Source organism: Osmia lignaria, chromosome 12, assembly GCF_051020975.1.
Source record: "Osmia lignaria lignaria isolate PbOS001 chromosome 12, iyOsmLign1, whole genome shotgun sequence".
NCBI classification, from domain to species: domain Eukaryota; kingdom Metazoa; phylum Arthropoda; class Insecta; order Hymenoptera; family Megachilidae; genus Osmia; species Osmia lignaria.
In genome coordinates this window covers 6,894,934-6,921,763 of record NC_135043.1, presented here as the reverse complement: position 1 = coordinate 6,921,763, position 26,830 = coordinate 6,894,934, and the positions used below count along the sequence as shown (strand labels likewise).

At 41.4% G+C, this 26,830-nt stretch overlaps 1 protein-coding gene across 8 annotated transcripts in view; it reads right to left on the bottom strand.

Moving 5' to 3' along the window:
• Positions 1-24: 24 nt before the first annotated feature.
• Ppn (proteoglycan-like sulfated glycoprotein papilin) overlaps positions 25-26,830 on the bottom strand; it is an 83,101-nt gene continuing 56,295 nt past the window's right edge. For 3 of the 8 annotated variants that reach the window (XM_034321832.2, XM_034321831.2, XM_034321838.2), the window contains exons 3-39: positions 24,079-24,266; positions 22,451-22,511; positions 17,200-17,282; positions 16,583-16,733; positions 16,369-16,492; positions 16,129-16,209; positions 15,880-16,052; positions 15,674-15,809; positions 14,591-14,934; positions 14,317-14,496; positions 13,952-14,125; positions 13,692-13,874; positions 13,292-13,433; positions 13,098-13,213; positions 12,590-12,974; positions 12,210-12,431; positions 11,437-12,141; positions 11,023-11,371; positions 10,824-10,948; positions 10,534-10,743; positions 10,062-10,460; positions 9,626-9,982; positions 9,377-9,553; positions 9,074-9,253; positions 8,343-8,522; positions 6,688-6,903; positions 6,438-6,608; positions 5,944-6,357; positions 5,650-5,862; positions 5,311-5,478; positions 4,735-4,977; positions 4,329-4,651; positions 4,091-4,241; positions 3,325-3,834; positions 2,789-2,944; positions 2,610-2,723; positions 25-2,535 (exon numbers count right to left, since the gene is read on the bottom strand). In XM_034321832.2, coding sequence (XP_034177723.2) covers positions 2,333-2,535; positions 2,610-2,723; positions 2,789-2,944; positions 3,325-3,834; positions 4,091-4,241; positions 4,329-4,651; positions 4,735-4,977; positions 5,311-5,478; positions 5,650-5,862; positions 5,944-6,357; positions 6,438-6,608; positions 6,688-6,903; positions 8,343-8,522; positions 9,074-9,253; positions 9,377-9,553; positions 9,626-9,982; positions 10,062-10,460; positions 10,534-10,743; positions 10,824-10,948; positions 11,023-11,371; positions 11,437-12,141; positions 12,210-12,431; positions 12,590-12,974; positions 13,098-13,213; positions 13,292-13,433; positions 13,692-13,874; positions 13,952-14,125; positions 14,317-14,496; positions 14,591-14,934; positions 15,674-15,809; positions 15,880-16,052; positions 16,129-16,209; positions 16,369-16,492; positions 16,583-16,733; positions 17,200-17,282; positions 22,451-22,511; positions 24,079-24,266 — 8,307 coding nt within the window. In that variant the 3' untranslated portion in view covers positions 25-2,332. Of the gene's footprint in view, positions 2,536-2,609; positions 2,724-2,788; positions 2,945-3,324; positions 3,835-4,090; positions 4,242-4,328; positions 4,652-4,734; positions 4,978-5,310; positions 5,479-5,649; positions 5,863-5,943; positions 6,358-6,437; positions 6,609-6,687; positions 6,904-7,369; positions 7,541-8,342; positions 8,523-9,073; positions 9,254-9,376; positions 9,554-9,625; positions 9,983-10,061; positions 10,461-10,533; positions 10,744-10,823; positions 10,949-11,022; positions 11,372-11,436; positions 12,142-12,209; positions 12,432-12,589; positions 12,975-13,097; positions 13,214-13,291; positions 13,434-13,691; positions 13,875-13,951; positions 14,126-14,316; positions 14,497-14,590; positions 14,935-15,673; positions 15,810-15,879; positions 16,053-16,128; positions 16,210-16,368; positions 16,493-16,582; positions 16,734-17,199; positions 17,283-22,450; positions 22,512-24,078; positions 24,267-26,830 lie in introns of all 8 variants that reach the window. The other 5 variants (XM_034321833.2, XM_034321834.2, XM_034321835.2 and 2 more) reach the window with 5 other exon arrangements.

Below are 26,830 nucleotides of genomic sequence, written 5' to 3'. Positions count from 1 at the left end.
ATTACAATGTATTCGAATGCAATGTAAAGATTAAACGATGGGTTTACGATCGAATCGACTCGTTTCTACATTCGTAAACTATCCCAACTATTTTCTACAATCACTAGATATAGTCGTGTTAATTACTAAATAATCGTGTCGTGTCTAACTTGATCACGTCTACGGGAGCACTGAGGAGAACGGTACATCTTTCCTTTCTTCTTTCTGCTTCGTCTTTTTCTTCGAATCGCACGATATTCCTCCGATTCGATTGAATACGTTAGAAAATATAGAGGATCCACGGACGTTCTACTTACAAAGTATCTTACTGAGAAGTCTACATCGAATTTTTCATACATTGATATGCACCTTGTTTAAAGCAGTACCGCGATTGTCACGATTCTCGAAATTTTTCGTCTAACTTTTCTAAGAGAAAAGAAGGAGTCTTTGTACGATGAACGAACGTAAAATAGACGAAATCGGAGGAATTCGTACACGTAATTTAGCGCAATTTTGTCTAAATCATTTTCACATTTATTTCTTTTATCTTGTCGTTTCTATTAAAATGTTCGATCGAACGTATCGATAGAATTTCTTTGTTTGTTTCTCATTTTCTGCGCGTACACTACGTGATATTTACACTAACACAAGTACTTCTGTATGTAAATTGTTCTAGTTAGCACTCGTTTTCCTCGACGCTTTCGAAGGGCGTCTAATAAGGCACTGTCATTAACTGTGACTGAAACGATCAGACGAAAGAAGAATGTCTTTTTCCTACGGTTCCGTGGATTCTTTCCATCATTGAGTAAAACTTACGCTTACGATATATGTATGTGTATGTTTATATGTATATATATATATAATTATAAATGCTTTTGGTACCTTTCCCTTCGGAATTCTGATACACTACCAGCTACTGACATTTCTTCGACGTTCGGAATTAAGAGGTCGTTTCTAAAGTCATATCTGTAATTAATACAAAATAATAGAAAAAATATTGTTCCAAGTTAATGTATTGAACTCACCTTCCACTCCTTCGGTTCTACCACTGAACTTGTCAAATTAAGTATTATAAAATTATTGATTGATTAAAAAGGAAGGATTGCTCCAAAGAATAATTAATGCAACATTCACTCTTACTCCCGAACGTGTCCAAGGGTTCACGATAGATGATACAGTATACATATAGTAACAGTACGTAGTTAACATTACGATTAAAATGTTCAGGAACAAATATATAAATGCAACACGTTAATATGCCCATGTGATCGTACGATCATAAAAAGCAGAACTGCTCGAATACAGTGCTGTAAGTGATGCTACGAAGGATGCAACAAAATATATTAAAAGCATAAAACGCTGGAATTTATCCTGAAATTTTGTTCAAACGTTGCATCCTTGGAAGCTTCTACGATATGTCGTTCGATCATGACGGAGAAGTGTAATTCGTGCTATGATAATACGTCCGAGTATCGATAAGGAATAAGTAGCAACGGTATCATCATTACAGAGTATATAAATGGCGTATTGCGTAATAAACTATTCATATTGTACAACGTAACGTGCGTATATGCTTCGTACAAATAGATACAAGTTTCCCTCGATCGTTCGCCTCTCTCCTTCTCTCATTGAAGAACAGATGAAATGGTTACAGAAAGCATCTTGTAAATGAGAAAACGCGAAATTCTGAAATTCACAGCGACTTGTTTGTTCCCCTGACCCGTATGTCTCCCGAAACTCTTTTATATTCGACCGTGATGTTAATTAATCAACAAATCTAATTATTTTTATATTAAAAGAATGATTACTGTGAGAATAATATTTGACCTACCTGGTTATTAAATTCCAGAACGCAGTCGCCGAGTTGAAAGACGCGAGAAAAATGATGAACGTCGATGAAAAAAGGAAAAAAACGAAGGGAAAAAGAAAAGCAGAAAGTATCGATCGAGTGTCTGTCGAGGTACACGCGATCGAGACGATTCCTCTCGTCCCAGGACATTAATTAACCCGCCTAATATGGCTTCGACCGACTAGGATTCAGCGTCAGATCGTATATATACGGATGACGACTCGAAAGAAACGACGACGATAAATCAAGGAACCTCCTATTCATACATTTCATCGCGTACACCTCCATCAGGCTGTTGCTTAATATATTAAACGTATCTATGTAATTAGACGTTCTAAGGCTTTGGCAGTGAATTAACGTCACGATGATTGCGGTACACGTTCGCCAGTGTGATCGTCGTCGTTTCTTTCGCATTTAGTCGATGTTTCGTCCGATCGTAATTATTACTCGTCACGATTATCGCGGATCAGTCTCGTTGGAGGCAACGAGGCGTTGATTTAGCGTTTAGACGAGCATTTTCATGATGTGCCTTCGCCTCCTTTTAGACGTGCTCAGGTGAGGCCCTCTCGAAGGCAATTGGCCAGCCTCGGTACACGATCGACAACAGAATTTCGCGTAATATTTGTGCGTGCAATATCTGGCCTTCACGATCAGGTCGCACTTCGCGAAGAACGAGTTGTCCTGGCAATTGGGATGAATGAAGATACCTGGGAATGTGAAGAATACAAATTTAGAGAAGAATCGATAAAAGTTCCTTTAAAATGTTGCCAGAGAAACTTACCGGCAACTTGTATGTCCACTGAGGCAAAGGCTGATGAGTAATCGTTGTCCGCTTCGCAACGATATCTGCCAGAATCTTCTCGATTCGCGTCGGTGATTACCAGTCTATTCAAATCTGAACACAGAATTCAGAGGATTCAAGTTACTTTCATTCTTAATCAAAGAAATTATTTAACCTACCGGTAATCTGAATTCTATTGTTCGGATGAATCAAATCGTTATCCTTGAACCACGATACACGAGGAATCGGATAACCATCGACGTTGCAAGCGATGCTAACATCACTGCCTTCGGGGAACTGATTTTGTCCTATCGTTATGTTCGCGGTGACAGGTACTGCGAGAAAATGAATTAATTAATACACCTGTAAGTAACATTCAGGAAACTAAAAAATGAAATTGAAGAAGCAGTTAGCTATGATAAAAAGAAGCCCCATGAAACTTACCTTTATATCCACCTGTATAATTAATAGATTTTTCTCAATTTCACAAATTGATTAATACTCGTGCAAAGTAAGTTAGAAAAACAAGGCATGCAAGAATATTCAAGCATTGGCAATCAAGAATGTAGATATGGAAAAAAAAGAAAAAATATAAAAAGATCCAATTGCATCGTCGCTTAACATAGACAGAAAATATAATAAATAAAGACTTCATATCTATGTTTGGACGTTGCCATTGGATCATCGATATCCAAAATATCCTTTTTTTAATTACCTAAGAATCTGTGACCAGTGTCGAAACTGGTGGTTCTTTCGATAGGACTAACCGTGGGAATATGAGTCGATCTGGATACAGGTGCATAGGTGAACTGGTATTCAGGAGTTTGAGTTCTGTTGGGTCTGTAAGGATACTGAGGTCTCTCTGGTTTCTTAGGGGGCTCGACTAGGTACTTTAAGTACTGCTCGTACTCGGGTCGGACATTGTAAACGGGACCGATTGCTTGCACCGTTATCGACCAAGATGCAGCTCTGCCGATCGCATTGAAAGCTTGACAGGTGTACACGCCTAACGTCGACAGTGTGACCGAACGAATTAGCAAGGTGTAATCGGAATCCTGCTCGTAGATCTCCGAGGAGAGTGGCACCATGCGATCACCCCGCCACCAGGTGACAAACGGCCTTGGCCAACCCCATGCGTAGCAATGAAGGGCTATGGGTGAGTTCATGGTGACCGTGAGCTGAGTGTTAGACTCCCCGATGATGGCCGCGGCTAGCTCTTGCGGTTCTACACAGGATGCAAGAGAACACAGCATGCAGAAGAGAGAAAGATTTTACACACCGTCACCGAGTGCACAGAAACGAGGAAGAAGTACAGTCTGTGCATTGCTATTCTAGATCGTTAGTTCAAACACGAAACTTAGACAAGACATTTTGTTTTTAATTACTCATTTTCATTGCGATACAAGGAACATTCATGAAACACCAAACACATTCGCAAGATAAGTCGAAGTTTTTAAAATTGTTTAATAATCGGTACGTACCTGTAACTACTAATTGGTATTCCGCTCTTACCGGTGGTCCTAAACCATTGTCAGCTGTACAAACGTAAGTTCCACCGTCGTATCTATACAGATTGATGATTTGAAGGGAACCATCGAGCAGTATGCGACGTCTGTTCTCCGATGGTCCAATCTATGATTAACGTTCAATAAAGAAAATTAAGAAAATATAATTTTTCTTAATTTTTCCCGACAATTTTCCTTCTCCGAATCCACTCACCAACGTGGTATCCTTTCTCCACGTGATAGTCGGTTTCGGATTTCCATAAGCCATGCAGTGCAGAGTAACGTGTCCACCCTCTTGCGCGCTAACTTTCGGTTCTTCCGGTTGCTTGATCGCCGCTGGTTCCGCTCCAGCTGGAGGGGAAGTGACCCATGGCCTCGGCGAGGTCACAGGAACTTCTTCTGTTGCGGGTTCGAGACAGGAAGTGCCACAACCAGTGTTGCAACACTTCATTTCTCCGCTGCAATCTGCATCTGTGATGCATTCCTGTTCGCATCTGGTGCTGTTCGACACCCTTGGACAGCGACCTGGTTTCGTAACTGTTGCGCAAACGATTGTATAACAAACAATACCATAGACGTAAATTATTCAATAGTTGCGAAGAAATAGATTACACGGTTACCTGATCTACAGACGGCCTTGTATTCGGTGCCGTCTTTGGTAGCCGTCAAACTAATGGCGCATTTAGTGCCATCGGGACAAATTTGTGTCCTGCAAGGATCAACGCATCGACATCGTTCGCAATCCTGAGCATCCACGAAGGCTTCCTTGCCGTAAGGGCAACGAATTATGCTGCATTCCTCGCGAGCTTCCGCGCAAGGATCCTTCGTATCCTTTCCAGAGTCTACGTCGATCTCGTTAGTAGCTGTGATTGAACGATTTTCACGATTAAACAAACGACAGAAATGAATGAAAAAATAAAATAGAGAAAAACTGCAAGAAAAAAAGCGATATAATACACCTTCGTTACCAGCGAAATTTTAAAGCATCTAATCAATAATAATCAATATTAGCGACGAAAGGATAAGGGTAGGAAAATAATATAAGAAGCCGAGTGAATATTCTCCATCTTTTTCGTATGCTCGCGAAAATATACATCACGAATCGAAGCTGACACTGTTTGATATGCGAAAGGAAAAATAAAAAGAAGGGAAAAAAGATTGTTTGAATTTCTGGAGAACTCGTATTCTCGACTTACTGCTAAAGCAAGTGGTAATGCAAGACTCGAATGTCTTGAATCGATTACGATTCCCACCGCATCCAGTGTAAATGAAAGCTCTACAGGTTTGTTGTTCCTCGTCGAAGTAGAACCGCTTGGTAGAACCGGAAGTGCAAGACCCGATGTCGACCGGTTCTTTGCAAATCGCTGGATCATCATCGTTCAAAACTCGTTATTTCTATCTCGTGTCAATACGAATATCTCGAACATATGCATTTACGAAGTATCTCAAATTTTCAACTGAATTATTTCGTAAGCATTCCGCTTCATAATTTCCCGGCGGATGAAATATTACACGAGCGCAACGGTGGTACTTACACAAACTCGAAAGGCTGGTGTCGTTTCCAGGTGGCACAGGTTCCTCGTGATGAATGCAAATCGATACGCACTCGTTCATCGTGCTGAATCTGTTTGCATTGCCCTCGCAGCCACCGTATATAAATTCGCGACAGATGCGGCTGACCGGGTCGTAATAATATTTGTGGAAAGAGCCTCTGCAGTCGCCTGGATCCACTGGCAGGTTGCAAGTATCTGCAAAAAAGAAAAAAAAAAAAAATATTCAAAATGTTTCACGATACAAAAATTTCATAACTATATTCCTAATAATTTTACCTTTTCCTTGGAATCTTCCGCAAAGTCGTTCACACTGTTCCTCCGTCTGGAATCTATTCGCGTTCCCATCGCAACCGCCATAAATGAACGCTTGACATGCTTGATTCTGTGCATCGTAATAATAAGCGGCGATATCGTTGTTGCAAGTGCCAGGATCAACAGGCGTGTAACAGATCGGGCTCTTAGAGACGGCTTCGACGGAAGGAGCAACCGTGACGGTGACATTTGCGGCTTCCGTTCCACTCGGTCTTCTCTTGCACTTGCTTTCGCAGGATTCTTTGTCCTGGAAGCGGTTCTTGTTGCCCTGACAACCGCTGTACTCGAATTCGTAGCACAAGTCTGCTCGGTGGTCATAATAATATTGTCTGACGATTCCGTTGCAAGGACCGATGACTTTCGGTAACGAACATGGATCTTGAGAAATAAAATAAATAAAAAATGTTAAAGCGACTTTAGTCGAAGCGAGGGTGGTGTTAATTAATGAAAGGGCGAACCTTGTACATCTCCACACCGATATTCGCACTCTTCGTGAGAATTGAAATTGTTTCCATTGCTCTGGCAACCGCCGTATCTAAACTGTTTGCAAACGCCTTCCCTACTGTCGTAGTACCATTTAATTTGGTCCTCGGAACAGGGACCGTGTTCGTCCGGAAGGAAACAGAAGTCTAAAATATTATTCATTTTTTTTTTTTTAATTTTCCTTCTTAAAATTCCAATTTTTCTGCAGCGTATTGAAAATAATACCTGGCCTAAATTCGATCTCCCTTGACGGCGTGGGGGTAGTAATCGTTGTTTGACACCTATTAAGACAATCCTGTTCGGTGACGAAATTGTTTTCGTTTCCACCGCAACCACCATAGTAGAATTGTCTACATTGTTGTTCGTAAGAGTCGTAGTACCATCGTTGGGTATAGTTGTGGCATTCTCCCAAAAGCGCGGGCAAGAGACACGTGTCTTGCTCTACGTTCAAATATAGATAACATTGAAACATAATCGCGATCGAGTATTAGACAATGAAAAATAAAAAATTCCTTAAATGTTAATCAATTGATAATATTCAATTTTTCTCTTTTAAGTCAAAAATCAGTAACGCAAAACCAATCATCAAAGTTCAATTATTCAACGACATTTATAGAATTTTTCATTTCCAATTGTCACGGATTTTCACAATAAAAGCAGAGAATAACATATAAGAATCAATTTTTAAACATTTCACGATTCACGTACACAAAAGAAAGTTTCTTAAGCGCATTCAAACAATTTAGCTGCAATTTACGAATACAAGGTGTAAATAGACAGAGAACATTTGCGTATCGTGCAGAAAGTATTGTAAATAATCTTACATGATTCGACAGAGAAGGACGATCACGATCAGAAGAATAGATTGAAGAAAGTTTGATTGGCTATTGATTAGAGGAAGTCTTACCGATTTTAGCCGGGCAATCGGACTCGCATGCGTCCCTAGATTCGAAATTATTTTTATTTCCACCGCAACCGGTATAATAGAATGGCATGCATCGATTCTCCGACTGATCAAAGTACCATCGAGACTGCTTCTCCCCGCAGTTACCCTCGGCTCGAGGCAGCAAGCAACTATCTGTTAATCGCAGTGATTATTACATCGTGCAAAGTTAAATTTTTTATATTCCAATGTCAATCATTCGCGGTTCCCTTAAAACTCAACAAATTTGAATTTATAATATATCACAGCTTATATAAATATAAAATTAAAAAAAGATACAAGAACCGTAAAAGTTTGACAATCATAGCTGCTATAAAGAAAATGTGTTCCGATTTCCTGAAAATATAAGCATTATTTCCTCCAACAATCATGATGAAACCCCTTTTCAAAACAAAATCGAATGATTCAGTTAATTTCGATCGCTTTGAATGATTCACAATGTTATCAACGAGCATTGTTATCGATGTGATCGCTCGTCGAATACACCATAAAGGAAAAACCATGTTAAAAGTCCTTTTTCCTGTTCCAGGTCGGACAAAAGCGATCGTTTTCATTCGAAAATTCCTCTGCTGTGATACATGAAAATCGAACATCCGATTCGTGTGTTTCGTGCAGTGGTGCATTTTGAACAGAAATGCTTCTACGTGCATAGAGCATTAGAAAGAGGCAACAAGCGTGCTCTCTTTATCAACGACAACAACGAGAAACAACAAAGAACCAGCACCAACGATAATTGTGCATTGTGCACCCTATACAACAACCAACACCAACGAGCTAGAAACGACCCCCTTCATTTTACGTTTCGCAAGTGACGCTGTTATTCATTCAGATGTAAAGCATAGAAGCTCGTTTTTCAACATTTCATTTTTTTGGCTCGGAATTTTTTCCCCCTTTTTTTTTACTGTTCTCTTTTTTTTGTTGCTGTTTTTACTGGTACCTTTTACAGAGCAGCGCTGCTCACAGGCAGCCAGCGTACGGAATCTATTGGCGTTGCCTTTACAACCACCGTAAACAAATTGTTTACACATCTGACGCTTGGCGTCATAAAACCAGCGCAACACCGTGCCCGAACATGGGCCGGGATCTTTCTCCAAGGCGCATACGTCTGTCAGTTTTACTGGAAATATTTGCACGCATTACTGAACGGGTATTTTGTATGAGAATTGATTGTTTTGAGTCGATGACGATGCTTGATGCCGATTAATGTACAGTGGCGCGTGGTAATTGTACAAATTTATATTTCTGTTCGATGAGGTAATATTTTGTTTAAAAAAAAAATCTGTCTCTTTCAATTGCTCGATAATAAAAAAAATAAGTTTTTCTACAGACCTGTTCGCCCATTCGTTATTTCCCTATTTAATTATACCTCCCCCATTAATTCCAAACTAATCACCGCATTAGTTCATATACTATAATTAGGTGATCAACTACTTCTTTCATATTCAACGAAAACCGACTGAAAAAAAAATCATTCAAAAATGAAAAGATAAAATTAACAATCACAAAAAACTGCACACGTGGTGTGTTTCCTTCAAATTGGTTCACTACTAATGATAATCTGTAACACGTTCAAATATGTGTATTGATGGGAAAAATAATTCAAGCAGTAAACGAGCATGATACGTGCGTGTCTCGAATAAAAATGAGAATCATGTTGATTGGACATACCTCGTCGTCTTCCTGGTTGCAGACACTGTTGATGACAAGCGATTTCTGTGGCGAAGTTGTTGTCGTTCGCTTTGCAACCACCGTACCTGAGTTGTTCGCAGGCTTGGTTTCCAGCGTTGAAGAACCACCTGGTGAAGTTACCTTGGCAGGGACCTGGTTCTTTTGGTTGCTCACATGGGTCTAGGGTGAATATATCACTTCTGCGTTACTTGGCAAATTTTAACAAAGTGGGAGAATATGGAAATTTTTATTTTGGAACATTGAAAAAAAATGATAGGGATATTAAAGAAATTAACAACTCACCTAAATCTTCAGGTACAACGCAAAGTTCTTCGCACTCTTCTCTAGTCTTGAATTTATTCGCATTGCCAAGACAGCCACCATAAACAAACTGTCCACATTGTTTCCTACCAGCATCATAGTACCAAGTAGGGAAGTACCCTTCGCAGGGACCAGTGATCTTCGGCAGGAAGCAAGCATCTACGCAGCATAGTTAAAAATCTTTAGAAAGAAGCACAGGATCGAAAGGATCGCCATTTACGACCCATTTACCTTTTCCTTTTGGTTGCACGCACACTTCCTTGCACTCTTCTTGCGTCTTGAATCGGTTATCGTTACCTTCGCAGCCGCCATACCAGAATCGCGAACAACCACCGTACTCGGTGTCGAAGTACCATTTGATAGTGAAGTCTCTGCAAGATCCTCGGTCCCTCTCCAGGGCGCAAGCAGCTCCGGGAGTCGATGGAACAGTGAGACAGCCCTCGAAGTTCTCTCCCTGTGCTTCTTCCGCTCCATCGGGGCAGCATCCGTATTTGGAGGCGTCACAGGTGCAGCCAGCAAAGTTTGACCCTTTGGCTGGAGTTCTGCCGTCGGAACAACACCCGAACTCTGTGTTCTCGCAGCCGCAACCTGTTAAATATGAGAAAAGAATTTTTTTCCTTAAATGGCAACCAACGTTTCCAGACGGGAAGAGTTCGAAATCAGATACCTTGTCCGTGAGGTCCTTTGGCAATGGTAACGCCATCGGGGCAACAGCCAAACTGATAAGTGTAACACGGACAACCCTCGTAATTCGGTCCAGTGGCCGGGGTGAAACGATTCGGGCAACAGCCGTGTGGGGTGTACTTGCATCCGCACCCTTCGTTATTCGGTCCACGTGCCGCTGTGGTGTTATCAGGACAGCATCCGAATCTCGTGTATTGGCAACCGCAACCGTAGAAGTTTGGACCTCGCGCTGGTAGTATGTTATCTGGACAGCATTTGTACGGTGTCGAGAGACAGCAACCCTCTCTGTTCGGCCCGTGAGCGGGGGTGAGCCCGTCCTCGCAACATCCATAGGTGGTGTTCTCGCACGGCATGCGGCAGCCGTAATTATCGGGACCGAGAGCTGTATAATTTTGAATATATCGAATATTTTTAATTATTTATACGACTTTGAACTATTCAAAATTTGTACAAACCTGGTGAAACGCCATCGGGACAGCAGCCAAAGTACGATATGGTACAATTCTCTGTGTTGATAACTCCGCATCCTTCGAAGTTAATCCCAGTAGCTGTAGACACGCTGTCTGGACAACATCCATAGGTAGTGTTCGCGCAATCCTCCTGTACAGTGGTTGTTTCGTATTCCTCAGTGACAGGTGACACGGAAGTAATCTCCTCCTCGCAACCTGCAATTCATTCGTTATTCCACGTATTCTGCAGAATCACAAAATATAATAAAACACGATCACAAGTAAATTCAATGCACCTTCCCCATTCGGTCCGGGAGCTGGTTTGATTCCATCCGGACAGCAACCGAATTCAGTGATGTTGCAACATCCCAAATTATCCATTCCACTGGCTGGAGTTTCGCTATCGGGACAACATCCGAACCTGAAGCATTGAAACAAAAATTTTCGCCAAAAATTCTCAAAACTTTCAGCTCGTCTGCGTATCGAACAACTAACTCTGTCTGATTGCACGGTTTCTTGCATCCTTCGAAGTCGTTGCCTTCAGCAGGAGTGATTCCATCTGGACAGCAACCGAACAGGGTTTCTTCGCAATGAGATTCGGGACATCCTTGGTTCTCCGGACCTGTGGCTGGTGATACACCATCGGTACAGCAACCGAATTTCGTCTCGTTACAAGTGTGCGGCGTGGGACACCCTTGACCGAACGGACCCGTTGCAGCAGTGATTCCATCGTAACAGCAACCGAAGGGTGAACTCTTGCACGTCTTCTTCTTTTTCGGTATCTTGCACACGCGGTGCTTGCGGGTGGTCTCTTCTGGCCCGATTGTTGTCCAGATCTCTGATACTGAAGAAACAAAATAATAAAGATTGTAGATTCCACGAATCTTGCAATAATCTTCAACAACTTACTGTGCGTTTTCTCAGTCATTTCACTCTCTTCCTCTTCAGTCACCGGGGTCAGTCCAGAAACGGTTGTTTCCGTAGTTCCAGACACTGTAGTTTCACCACTTTCCGTGGTTTCTCCAGACTCGGTAGTTTCTCCGGATTCCGTAGTTTCTCCAGAAACTGTTGATCCTTCCGACGTGATTTCAACTGACTCGGTAGTCATTCCAGATTCTGTAGTCATTCCGGATTCTGTTGTCATTCCAGATTCAGTTGTCTCTCCGGATTCCGTAGTTTCTCCAGAAACAGTTGATCCTTCCGTCGTGATTTCAACTGACTCGGTTGTCATTCCAGATTCTGTAGTCATTCCAGACTCTGTGGTCATTCCAGATTCTGTTGTCATTCCAGACTCTGTGGTCATTCCAGATTCTGTAGTCATTCCAGATTCTGTAGTCATTTCAAACTCTGTAGTCATTCCAGATTCGGTAGTTTCAGTGAGGGCAGATTCGGTGGTTTCGGCCGTTGCTCCAGATTCCGTAGTTTCCGTTGCTTCAGATTCCGTCGTAGCCCCGGATTCTGTCGTTGCTCCAGATTCTGTAGATTCTTCGGTGGCTGATACTTCCGTGGACACTGATGGTTCTGTGGGTCCTGATTCAGTAGAGCCTTCGGTGGCACCCGATTCTGTGGTTCCTTCTACGGTAGATGACTCGAGCATGGTCATGGTCGATGCTTCTGTTGTAATTACTCATTAATATTCCTATTTGTCAACAAGAGAAATTATGAATTTTAATTGGACTCACCAGATTCTTGAGTAACAGTGCTCTCAGTTTCCGAGGAAGAGGTGGTTTGACCAGATTCCGTGGACTCTGTCGGACCAGTCACTTCCGTTTCTGTCGATTCTGTCACTGATGAAACCGTACTACCCTCTGTGGCTTCACTTTCAGAGGAAACTGTAGACTCTGGCGATTCGGAAGACAAATCACTCGAGTCCGTAACATCAGCTTCGGTTGTCATATCCGTTTCTGAAGCAAGCAATCAATTTTCTCAAACTAAATAGAACCAAATTTTTCTAATTCTTAATAATTTGAAAATCCCCTCGGTGCAATTCTTATTTTATATTATTCTAAAATATATCATTCAACCCTCTCGAGTTATGTTTCAATAAAAAATGAAAACTCACCGCCGGAAGGTAGGGTTTCCTCGGTCGCCGTTTCGGCTGTCGATTTATCCGTAAAATCTGTAGTCGATCCCTCGTCGGTTTCTTCGGTGACCTCGGATTCCGTGATTCCAGATACGGTGCTGATCTCACCCTCCTCCGTCGTTTCATCGGTTCCGCTACCTTCGAGGGTGGTCTCGAATTCCGACGAGTACGTTCCAGTGAGGAAATCGGTGAAATCCACGCCACTTCCTTCGCCGCTTCCCGTCTCTCCGGGAGATATGTCGCCTCTAGTTTTACCAGCATCGCCAAGCATAATATCGTATATGTCGCTTGCAGTGGAAGAGCCGGTATCTGGTGAACTCAAGGGAGTTGCTTCCGTCAGGTCAGATGCGTCACTGGATTTATCCTGTTGAAAGGATAGAATCCACTTGAATAAACATGTAATCGGTATTTCTTGAGAATCAGTCATTTTACAAAGTACCGTATCTCTTAAAATAATAATTTTATTTAAAAAAATATTTTCATTTACACTAGCTGCAAAGGTGGAAGAAACCGTCACGAAGTCTTCGTCTTCGTACACTTCGCACTCTTCATCCTCATCGGCGAGGTCTTTGATTTTGTCCGGTTGTACTGGTATCACCTCGTCTAAAAATACAAATTAAACGCTGATTTTTAAACGATTCGCGGTGTTCGATCAAATTTTCATTTACTCAAGATCGTCACCTTCTTCGCACGGTTGATCGTTGCAATCTTCCGAGGAGAACATGATCGTGCTGAAATCGCAGGCAGACGGCGGGACCGTCATGTTGTCCTTCATGCAAATCACTTTGCGGCTCATAGTGCCGCTGCCGCATGGTTTCGAGCACTGCAACATGGTAAGGTGATTAATGGAAGAAATTTGAGGCGGACGCTTCTTGCTAGGCTCGTTGCAAAGCCGTCGAAGATATTGAATTTCTTCGACGACCGAGGGAACTCGCGAACATCTCGCCGGAGAGATTCTCTTACAGCTAGTGTTAAAAAAATTTTACAAGAGAAGCAGTTGAATTATTCTATGCAAACCTGGTGCCTCGCGATCGAACACATAAAATTAATTAATTTTACAGATTATTCGAAAAATAATTACCTTGCTCCACGGACCAGCGAACCATTCGCCTTTGCACTCTTCCTCGGCGGTACAGTACTTCGTGTCATTGAATTTCTTGCTCGCGTCACACTTTTCTTCCGATACTTTCTTCACCGTTTCATCGTCGAACGTTCCGCAAAACACTTTGCGCGTCTGCATGCCGGATCCACATTTGACTGAGCACTGTAACAAAGAAATGATCGTTCATTTCCTGAAATGTTCAAAGCAAGCGAAAATTAGAAATATGTAATTAAACTAACTTTGCTCCATTGAGAGGTGAACCACAAGAATTCGCATTCCTTGGTGCTCTCGCATTCTCGGCTCAATTCTGGCTTGTTTTTCGTGTCACACTTTTCGTCCGGATAAACGGTACCATCCTGAGTGGCGCAGCGGGTCGTCCTTGTCTCTTGCGTCAGTCCACATTTATCGTCGCACTGTTTAAAATCGAACGAATACAAAAATATAGGACACTTTTTGTATAAACTTTCACAGCTGTTTGTAGGTAAAAGTAAAAAGTTGAAGTGCCTCCGTAAAATAAAAAGTTGAACCTTAAAACCTTAAGTGGTTAAATCAGAGCAGTGCGTTAAAGTTTGCATGAAGTTGCAAGAAAAAATTGTGAGCTTACTCCACTCCAGTCCGAAGTGACCCAGTCGAGGCCGGCGCAAGGTCTCAATTCGCAAGGTTTCTCACGTTTTGGAACCTCTCCTTCGCAAGTCGAGTCCTCTAGTATTTCAATCTTTCCATCTACCTTCGTGTAGCAGGTAACTCTCCTGATTTGCTTGCCAGGACCGCACAAATGATCGCACTATCGAATAATATAACAGATATTTTACAAAAACGCAAGCTGTGAAATGTAAATTAATCGATGACCTAATTTCGAATAGAAAAATCAGTTATACCGGTTTCCATGGTCCCACGTGAAACTGAGGGCACGGCACGTCCTTGTTACACTCCTGACTAGTCGGCCCTTTTGGTCCCACCTTTTCCAGACACTGACTATCGTCTACCACCGTGGGGATTCCACCAGAGATGACCTGCTCGCATTTGATCTCCCTGGTCTGTTCACCTCCTTCCCCGCAGTGCTTGCTACAAGGACCCCATTCGCCCTCCACCCACACAGGTGGACAAGGGTCCGTGTTACAAGCCTGAGTGTCGTCCGGTTCCATCTGTGGATCACAGAGGCTCTCATCCACCGGTTGATTGTCCCTTCTTCTCACGCAGGCTACGCGTCTCGATTGATAACCTTCAACAAATTATTTCAAACTAAATATCCTATCAAAAGAATATTTTCTTCATATATTGAGCAAGGTGGAAATTTTTGCTGTAAAAGAACATTCGTTGAAATATGTTAGTTGTTGAGAAAATATTTTTATTCTTATTTTGTTGGAAAATGTTTTGTTTAATAAGGGTCCTTGCGAAAAATAGACTTTCAATTACTGGTCTTCGAACATTAAGTACAGTCGTTACTTGTAGTAACATATTACTGGTCATATATAAAGTAGCAAATAACAGAGTCTGTTCTACCGAAAGGGTTAAACGGAACATAAGTCAGGAAGGTGAACAGTTTCTCGCAATTAACCAAGTCCAGAGACTTAAATTTATGACAAAAGTTACACGCGTGGTTTGATATTTAATTTTCTAATTTTCGAAATGAGGAAATTCAAAAGTGGTACATGAATTATCTTCTTGTATCGAGTATGAGAAGCGTAGAAATTTATAAAGAGATCGGATAATAATTAACAAGCCTTCGAATTTAATACAATCCACTTATCGATCCGATAATTGAACACGCGATGGACAGAGAATGATCCGTTCGGCGTACGCCGAATGGGAAGCATATTAATTAATAAACGTTCGTCGAATCTAGAGGCATCGATCGTTCGCAAATTGCCCTATCAAATTTGGAACGCGATACAGCTCGTTCGATTATTAATTACATTCGCCCTCGGTTTAGGCAACGTGATTAATTTTCGAAATATTACCTCCTCCGCAAGACGAACTGCAGCTGGAAAATTCATCGGTTATCCATGTGTAGCTGTCAGCGTCAGTTTGTTGAGAAATTCTTTTTGGTATACTGTATTCGTATTGCACTCCAACGTTATGATCTTGGTATAATAACTATTTGAAAATAAACATATTATAATTACAAGGTATTGTAATTTGTTAATTAAAAGCCCGAATTACGTACCACCACGTAAATTGGCTCGCTTGTCGGTCCCAAGGCGGTAATGGTGTCTGGTGCCGAGAAACCTTGAGGATCTCTTGAATAATGGAATATGGTCCCAGCGAACTTCAAGCTACGCGGAAAATCTATTCTCCAGTTTCCGTTCAGATAGTAATAACCGGAGGTATTTCTAATCGCTGTGAATATAAAACACTTTATTATCCCGTTAACGATAAATCATCTCTAATTTCTGTATCTCTGTGATTCACTAACCCAAATAATTATTCGATGGTTCTATCTCCTTTACCACGACGTTCGTAGCTCCCTCGGGAATCAAGATGATATCAATGTATCCTAAGAAAAATTTTATGAAAAAAATAATGATAGATGAAATACTCAGAAATTAATTTCTTCGATTTTTATACACTCGAATCACAGATCGAATTGTCATGATAATTTATGCCAAGTTATATTATATTAATTTTTTAATTAAATAGGAAATTGATGATCTACCTGCTTGCAGATCATCGGTATCGAATAAACCGGAAACGGTATTGCAATTGGACCCGTCCCCGCCGCATTCTCTGCAAGCATCCTCCCTCACATCGCTTCCTAACATCATATCGCACCCGACATGCTAATTAAAAAACAAAAAATAATTACGGATTTTATTTCAAATTTCTCCTATAATTCCCTTCTTCGACGAATCTTAATTTCTTCAACTTACCATACACTTCCCTCCGACGCAGACGTCGTTCTTCTCTGATTCGCATGGTGTCCCATCGACCACCATCAACTTGTGCCTGTAGAAGAAACGCTCGCCACGGGGCATGCAATTCAATTCGCACTTGTTCGGCCCACCGGTGTAGGGGATCCAACTGCGAACGATTTCGCCCGATTAGTTTCACCATTGAAACCACAGCGATCTCTTGATCGTCAATCTCATGGGGTAACAATTACTTTTGATGGAATTTCGAGGAATGGATTCTTAGGAGTTTCTTGGAAAACACTATCGTCTGCAATGTTCCTGACATTGCTTTAGGAAAAAGTAATTTACTTCATTCTTTTTTTTTTCATTATGGAGTACGTACGTAATTATCTCTTAAATTGTTTGTTTTTGAAAAAATATTATGGACACGATTGTACAATTTTCAACTAGACGAATTTTAACTTGGAGCGACCATTAGTGATTCCTAAAAGGGTCACGAGCCATCCGTTAGAAATGACGTCGACGATAAATCGCATTCACCATTGGAATTCCACCGGGACACGTCATGATACAATTTCCATCACGATGGCTCGATGGAACGCGACATAGGGATGTTTTTCGTATCGGATACTTACTCGTAGTACACTCCTTCGAATGGAACGCCGTTAAATTCGGCGCATTGCTCTGCTCGGAAGTCCTTCGACTCTCCTGGACATTCCTGGACAAAGGGACGTGATATTAAAAAAAATTTCTAAAATTCATTTATTAACAGATGTAGACAGTTGATTTAAGCAGGAAATTTTCAAGTAATGAATAATTTAATACTCGTTTCTCTCTGAAAAGAAAATAAAGCGAAATGAAAAGGTCTGTGAAAATCCGTTTGGTAAGTCGATGGTCGTGGAAAGAAACCCCGTCGTCGTAACTGGAGCATGGTGGTTGACGATAATTACTGGGTCGCAAGTGAACTTCAGGGGAAGAGGGAAAAAAACTGAGATGTGAAAGTACTCGAAAAAGCTTGCGGTCCCGGTTATGAGTGGCCCGTGTGTCGTGCGTTCATGAGTTTTTCTTTCTGCTCCCTTTTGCACGCACCACTGCATTTCGCCCTATACGGATGGAAATAAATTCTGATCGTAACATAGACCTGTCTTCCGAAGAAATATAAACGCGTCTGATCACGACACGTAATGCGAAGGAGGGTGAAATTGGGATACATAAATGTATGGATTTAACAGATTACACTTGCGAACAATTTACTTTACTAAAACAAAATTCTATTCTTCTTAGTAATTAAAATCAATCAATTTAGCGTATAAAATGAAACATTTCTGAGTGAAATCATAAGTAAAGAAAAGGTGTCTCTGGTGTTCAATGAAATCTCTCCCTAGCCATTGTCGAAGACAAACGCGCAACAAGAGTTCCCTCTTATCGATCCGGCAAATCAAACAAGCAAACACCATTTCGATGACCCTCGACATCGCACCCTTGGATCAAGAAAGACACGAGTTTCCGGAATGATCTTGGACGCCCTGCTGTTGGGCTGGTCGCGAAATTAGATTGAAGGAGGGGGAGATTAACGAACGGGAGGGGTGGCTTTCAGGGGAGCCAGGGTGCTCAGGTAATGTCGATAAATCTGGTCAAGTGAAAAAGAAAGAAAAAATATACCAGGAGGTCCGGTACACCTCACACGAGGATTTATGATACTGTGCGGTGTGGTAATACCGGTGATTGGGGAGGGCGAACGGAAATGGAGGCTGCTCGGTGACCGCAAAAGGAAAAAGAAAAAAGAATTTCGAACGCGAAACCTGCGTTCTTGAAACGATGCCAGAGGTCTGGTGACCCCGTTGATTTATGGTGGACCACTTTTTTATCGGGTCGCGATCGACCTTGACGCTTACTCGATTCGACGGGTCACGGAGCCACCATTTTGGGGTCACGAAAATGTGTTCATAAGTCGTACAGAACCATTTGTATTTATAAAATTTCCTTCTAAATACTGCAGAAACAAATACGCGACCCTAATAGTTTCACCATTAGAACCAACTCAATTTCACGCCTTCTTTTCCATGTGATTTATAGGTCCGTAGACAATAAACTACAAGCAATTTCTTAGTAATTTTTCCTTCGCTCGCGGACCATGATGCTAAAAAAAAAACAGCAATATCTCATGTTTCAGACAAACAAGCATATGCGTGACATCGTCTATCTGTTTCAATCTCTTCTGCACCACTTGTCTTTCCCAGGTGTCGTTCAACCCCCAAACATCAGACATCCTCGAGGGAGGAAGAGACATAGCCTTAAAAAATGTTTCCTCCAGATCATTTTTCTTCTTCACTATTAACTTCCTGTATTATTGTATCGTTAACAATTGCAGAGAATGAGAGTCATTTCTGTTAATTTCGCCCTTAACTTAAAATTTCCTTTGATTATCGCGAGAAACCTTCAGAAATAAATAAACAGAAGATAAGAAAGAATATGGATGGAAGAGAGGGTCGGTTTCATAAATCCGTCTGCAGTTTCCGCAATTACAGTGACTCGCAATTAAAGGGCAGCCTCGTTAAAGAAATCCATCTTCTTCAATTCCTTTCCGGTCCCATTTATTTCCTCGTCTCCTGGTTCCACCGGTCTTGGGTTTCGTTCTTCCAAGTCCCCGGAGAGTTTTCGTCGTTCGATAATCTTTGTTTAGCCAGCGGGCATTGTTACTAATTACGAAATGTTTCGCGGCCTCGGACAAAGGGAGGAGAACAATGAGCGGTGTTCGAGAGAATTTTCGCGGTGGTAAGCAGTTCGTAGTTGGAAACTTTACTCGGTTCTTCAACCCTGAGAAATCATACAAAGAATGAATCGCCTGTTTCTTCTGGAAAAAGAAACTTCTAAACGATGAATAATTGAATGATGCACAAGTATCAAAAAAGAAATTGTTTGAAGTAAATCGATAAAGAGGAGAAATGTTTGCTTGCAGTTTAAAGTTGATTATCTCCGGTGAACAAGATGAATCAACTATCAATAGCCGTAGGCTAAGGGTGCATAACAGGAGCGTGGCTTGCGGCTAGTTTCATTTAGTACGTCGCTTTTATACTTTGCGAGTGAGTGCTGTATAATGGCTGGTCGTTCATAAATTTTACCATCTCCGACGTTGCAGCAAGTCGGTATCGGGTGGTCCAATTTCGAAATTATAATATCAATCTTATTTAAAATATAATTGGAGATTAATTTTACAATTTAAAAAAAACTCATACGTTTTTCGAATAAAAGAAGATATCTCGGAAACGTGTCAAGATCTATGCAACTGTTACATCGAAATGATTTAGCGGGAAAGTGATACAAAGAGCGGTGAGTTTCAGGACACGATGGAAATATTTTTACAGCATCTACGTGACTTTCGGAAATACGTTTCCACCGGATGGAAATGCGTGGTTAAACAAGTGGCTCTCTGTGGAGGCAGGATTGAAGCTTCGTGGCTGGAGAAAATTGAATTAAAGCCGAGAGGATCGATGGTTCGATTGACCGAGGTGCTGTTCGCGAAAATTGATACGACAGGGGAAAGAAAAAAAAAATCCCGTTGATCGTGCGCTTCTAAAAAGAATAATTTTAACGTGGTACGAGATCCTTATTCGAACTCTCGCGCAATTTTGTAAAGTTTCCTACGCTCGTTGCAGGGAGTGTAAAAAAGAAGAAAAAAGTTAGGTTCGTTGTTTGTGCCGTGGCATCACTTCAACTGCTAACGATACATTTCGATATATTGAAGTTTGTTATTTCTGTTCGATTGTTCGAGAGGATACACGTAATCGCGAACTTCAATAACTGAATAAAATTGAAGGCAAGTTGAGGTACCTGTTGATTTAACGCTACTCGATAACAATAGGTACTTAGAAATTTTTAATTGAAAATTGTATCGATGAAAACGAGAGAAAAATCATTATTCTATATCTTTATATTTATCATTATTTCATTCGCAATGAGTAAATTTCGTAATTCAAATGAATTAACTTTCAACTCTTGCCTTAATCATCTAATTTATGCTGCTATAGTCTTAAAAAGCAATTAAATTATTCAAATGGCCGGTCTCTAATTAAACCTTCTGAGAACTGGTATAAAGTGAATTCTGTCTCGCTTTGAAAACCCACTACTTAGCGTGTGGCATAATAATAGAAAAGAAGAACGTGGAAGTAACACAATTTCAGGACGTCCTTAAGTCGCACAGAATACTCCCAGAAAATTTGCCTTGCAATTATTATTTTCCAAAAAAATTTGTCACGGATGATCCTGGAAAGGGTTAAAAAACCTCCGGCATGTCCGCCGTAGCAAATCCTTTATTTCTCAAAGCAGAACACCTCGCTTAACGACCAGGATCACGATTACGCGGTCGTATATCAAACGTTCCTTAAAAACAAAAAATTGTCGAATTCTGGTGTTGATGACCACGGTCCAACGAGGACCAGCTAAGCGTCCAGCGTGTTTACGATTGTCGTCTCGAAATCCTGCGGTGGTTTCAACCCGAACGACGTCCTTGAGTAGGATTTACCGGTGGCCCGCAAGAGAAGATCTTTACCACGGTTGTAAAACTTTTAATCCTTTCGACTGGATGTCCAGACGAACCTGTACTGTTTTCGTTAGCGGTCGATGAACGTCGCTTCGTTGCATCGTTTAGTTTACTAAACTTCGTTCTTTACGAGCTTTGTTGGGTACCGCGAGGCTGTTATTCCTTTGTAAACGTGGAATTCCTTAACCAGTCACAACGGGTAATCGCATCGTACCGGTAGAATTAATCCTTGCTCGGGACGGGTCAATCGAATGAGAAGGAATATCATCGAGTCTCATGGTTACCTGTACCTGTACATGGTACCGTGATTTTACGGCGTCCTGGTGACCTCGTATACCCTAACCAGATGGGACGGTGGTCCGGGCACGGTTCCAGGAACCGGTTGCTTGTCAGGGACCGTTTAACCCTTTGTTTCGCTTGGTTATTAATCGACGATTCTATTTTATTCGCACTCCTTGATAATAATACTAATACCGGATTAGATTGACGATTGTTGGAAAAAGTGTCATTAAAAAGAATATTAAACCTTGAATAGCAAAGATCACGACGAGTATTCCTAGAGATTCTTTTCAAGCATTCCACAATTTATCAAATGGATTTTAAACAAAGAACTCAAGGTCTGTACAAGAAATTTGGCAACGGTACCAGTCCGTTTCATAAAATTTAAGTACAATCGACAGGAAGGTTGAATGAAAAATTTCCTTCGATATTGGTCGGAAAATAAATTTTCTATAAAGAAAAGTAAATAAGAAACAATTTTTCCAACGAACGTCAGCGGAGCCGTTTAAACTACTATTTTCCTGAAAGAATAATTGGACGTTAGTGTTCGTGGAGAGTGTACGGAATAATCGATCACCGGATCAATTTGTCAAAAGCAAGTGAACAGAGCGCGAAAAAGAAGAAGGTTTGATTAAGCGGTTTTAAATGAAACTTCGACGTGGTCCGTGGCACGTGTGTCGAGGCGTTAGGAATAACGTCGGATCGATCGAGCCTCGAAAAGGAGATTCACGATCGAGAGACAAAAGTTCTTTTTACTGGGCCACACGTGAACGCGGCAGATAGTCGTCGAATGCCTCGCGGTTCAAAGTTCAACCGGGCTGTGGCTGGCATTTAACGAACCGAATTAAATAATCCTATAAATCATTATGTTGAAGAACGTCGAACCGATCCATGAGAAATTGACCGACATATTTCAAAGGTTAGAGACAGCGGCGTATTCGTGCCGGTTATTTTCTTATAAGAATCGAAGGATCTCTTTATTTATTCATAACATAGCAGAATTTTCTCATAAAATTTGGAATAATATAGTTTAGAATTAATTTTTTTTAATTAGAATATCAACTTACCTGGATATTACAGGAGAAGAAACGTCTTGTTGAACCTGTACACCTGCTGTATCCACTGTCACTGTAACAAAAGATTTTTATAATTATAGATTTGATTTTTTCAGAATAGTAAATGAAGTAATGTGGTCCGAAATAATGAAAAATCGCAAACAAAATTGATGTACATCTATTTCTTTGAAATTGAAAAGTTTACAAGGAAAGGTTTCCCCTTGATTTCAAATCAACACGTTTCTTCTTAATTGATTTCAATCTCGATTATGTGACCGAGATCCAGTAATCGTACACGGAAACGGTGTGGTTCGTATCTGTAATCGGGAATTCACAGTCCGTTGAATAGCACGTCGTTCGTTAACGAGCTTCTTTCGAGGAAACTCGAACGAAACGCCAACCGACGAATTTTCTTACCCTTTAAAGTCTAAAGCATCAACTAGAAAAAAAAGGAAAAACTAAGGAAAATGTGATTTGCTTGTGGAAATTCTAAATAATACCCAAACTCCTTGGGAAACTTTTCACGTAGAAATCAGTCGAACGATTGAAATCAATTATTCTTGTTGGAAAAATTGAAGAAGATTCACTGATACTGTTGAATATTAATATCTTTTGCATAATTCTTCTGCAGTTGAAATAAACTTTTTAATATTAATTAGGAGATAAACACAAACAGACGACAGTGGAGAATGGTGGATTTGAAATTTCAGAGAGGCAGAGAACGCTGCCCCAGGGTAATAGAAAATTAATTTTTCATTTCGTTATTTTCCCACGAAGATGGGTTTGCTTAAATTCAATCTCATCCTGTCGACACCGTCACGCTTCGACGATTTTCTTGCAGAATTTTTTTCACGAAATTTCCAGCAGGAATCGTGGTAAATCGGTGTTATCTGGAAGAGCCGGGAGAATCGAGATTAATCGCGACTACTTGTGAGCTTCTCCTATCTCTAGGAATTTCTCTCGTTCACAGAATGGAACAAGAAGTTTCAAGATCTCTCCTGAATGCTGATCTTCCTAAAGATCTTATAGAATGGACAAATTATGCATTAATCAAAAAATATTCTATAGTAAATCATATTTCTATAAATACTTATAGAAATTCTTTCATTCTTCTATTCTCACGATTTTACGATTTTCCATCTTTGAGAACTGCTTTCACAAAGCCATTACGTAAAACTGGAAAGTAGGAAAATCGGTCGGTGATCAGAGGGGAGAAAATCTGGGCATCGCGCGAGATCGAGAGTGAACAGGTCACTAATAACACGTTCGACGGAACGAGAAAGTTGGCTAATCGTAATGTAAGAGCACTTAACGCGTGGAATAACTTAATGGCATCGAAAGGATCGTGTCGTAGGTCAGGCATGATCGTAGCACGTTTACTATTCTAATATACGATCCGAACGGGCGACTTCCGCGCTTAGCCTTTCGAAATGAAGCACTTTTGCGTGCCGTGTAATTTCTAATTGTAATTTCAACAAGCGTGTTATTACATTCATTTCCAGAGCTGATCGATGAGAAATTTAACTGTAGATACGTTACTTTTAAATAATTCTATTATCTTTTCAACGCTTAAACCACTTCTTCGGTCATTAATGAAAGCCCTCCCCTCATTAAATAATGTAATCGATAATTAAACTTACTCTACGTCGAGACACTGTCTGGTTTGATGAGCGACACCACCCTCGCAGGATCTGGAACAGGAGCTGGGCGACGACCATGGTCCCCACGTTCCTCGTTCAGGCTCGTCCGTGTCCAGCACGAAACTGCTGGGCAGATAACTTTCTCCATGCTGTCGACGATGTCTTTCGTGTCTCAATTTTATATGATGCTGTAAAAAGAAAGGTAACACTCTTTATCATTGTTTTTCAACAATTTTTGATAGAACAGATCAACGCAGGGTAGCTCGAGTATCAGGGTCGCAAAGAAACGTGGGAACGTAAGGATAATCTTCGTTCGGATTAAGTGGCCTTTTATTCACCTGCAGACCACCTGCAGGTCCTGTTCACGAGGTGCAATGGGTGCACTGGTGACCTTCGTGAGCAACAACCCGATCCCCTTATCGGCTCCCTTCGATAAGGTATAGGCTTTTAGCGCTGATAAACGAGGCAACAGGACAACGTTGAAACGTGAATTACGTTATCGTCGGGTGCGGGTGTATTTTCGACGGCTTTATGGTATAGAATAGCGTCCGGCGAGCTTTATGGTGTTTATGGGTGTTTGTTCGCGAGAATGCTGCATCGTTAGAGGTGTTTTCATGGTTGTTGCAGGAAAAATAATATACCGATGCAATTAGATTAATGATATTCGATTATTGTTAACTTTGTTATCCAATTCTTTTAAGTTATTTTCTTTTATTGTTATTTATCCCTTCTTTCCGAATTTAGAGAAGTATAATAGGGTACCCTTTTAGTTAGACTGACCTAGAAAGAAAAGGTTGAGATTAATACCCAAGCAAATGGCGCGACAATCGGACGATCTTGGAAGGCCTCCCGTTCTCGTTCCCATTTATTTCTCTTCTTTCACCCTTAAACCATCCGCACAACGTTCGCCCGGTCGACTATCCTTGGCAGGGCTCCAAAGCAGTTTGCATTCGGGGGTTGTAAAGTGCATACGCCCCTGCTCCCGTTTTTGGATAAAATTATTCGTTGCCACTCTTTGTTGCTCGATCAATCCGATCGGATTTTCATTCTATTACGTGTTTTATCTACAATCTATTAACTCTATTAAACTTTCGAGATTAACCCTTTCACCATGGCGGAGTCAGATAAAGTGCAAAATACTCTCTCGGTTTTCGGCATCGATCAGGGAAGCATTTCTCTCCGGGCACACCCTTTTAAAAATCGCAAAACCAGACGAAAAAAAAAAGAAATGAAACTAAATTCTTTCGAGTCGCGGTGGATGCTTGTGGCGGGCGTGCAATTAAAAACACGCGAAAGAGTCTCTTCGACACGGCGCATCGAAGATCAAAGGGAAAGATCCCTTTTCCACCGGTTGTTCCGACAACTCCTTCGCGGAGGCTACCGAAAAAAAAAAAATATGTAACCAAGTCTGTCAGTCGTAAATAAAGTTTCGTACAGCTGTTAGGTGGATTTTTGTGGAGCGTGGGAGAGCACATGGGGCTGGATAGGCGCGAACCAGCGCAGCGGATAGGAGCTTTTCTTTTGCCCAAGCATCTGCGCGACTACGACGTGTCGCGTGGACCGTAACGTGAGAATATACAACGATAATAATGGCACGTCTGCGACGTGGGTGACTATAAAACCCGTGTACACGCGAATCATGGCTGCGAAACACCTCTCTAAGAGGTCTCCGGGAAAGGCGCAGATTAAAACTCTCGTCGACGGTTTCTTCGCAACGGCGAAAGTAATTTATGCGACGCCGAGCATCGCGCTCTGTCGCGAATCATATTTTCTTGTCTTTGAGCTTCCTGCGCGAGATGAAATATTCATGGTTGAAACGGGCCTTCCGAGCAGAGAGTCGTCCGGGATTCGTCTGAATTGAATTGATTTAAGAGGATTGAAAGTGAGAGGAAAGTAAGAGGAAAGGATAGAAACTTTCGAAGTAAGATTATCGTTGTATCACAAGAGTGAATTGTCAATTTTAACCTGTTATTAAAATTGCAAAGCCGTCAAAGTATCAACCCCCGGACGGCGGACCAGGGAGAGAGCCTGAATTTCAATTTAATTTCGTATCACATATTATCTTAATTTTGCTTTTAACATTATGGTGAAATTAGTGTAACAGCTGTGCAGATTCCACGAGTTTCGAGAATTTCTCAATGACTCACTCGTTCCTCCCTTCGATACCAGGATCGCGTAAAAGGGAGCAGCGCGTACTTACACGCGTCCGAAGGGAAAGAAATGTAGGTCCGCGGCGATTCTCACAGCAATATAAATGGTGATCGCGACTAGACCGCGATAAATCAAGTAATTAAACGGCTTCTTAAGCGGTGACTAACCGTCGCGTGCACGTCCGTCTGGTCGTAAAGCAAAGGCAGCAGCTGTGTAACGCGAGCGAGTTTACATCATCATCGTGCGACACGCGCGCGAAACGATCGGCTATTTCTGCTCGAGACCGGGATCGTGGTCCCGGCTCCGGCTAATTGCAAGGCAACCGTTTACGTGGCAAGTATCGCTACTCCTTGTCGAGTTATTACGCCGACTACCGGCTCCGTTGCCGGCTTTTTGCCTTAATTACCGAATAAAAGACTCGCTGCGTAACCCAGTTCCCGCGCGACATACTAATGCCGTTCCTTTCGTGATCTTTATTTTTGGAACGATGTCGATGACCATTGCTACTCTAGGAATTTCTTCTATTTCACAAAATATGATACAAGCAAATCGTTGCAGTAATTTATAAAAGAGGAAGAATTTCAACAGAACTGGTGAATCA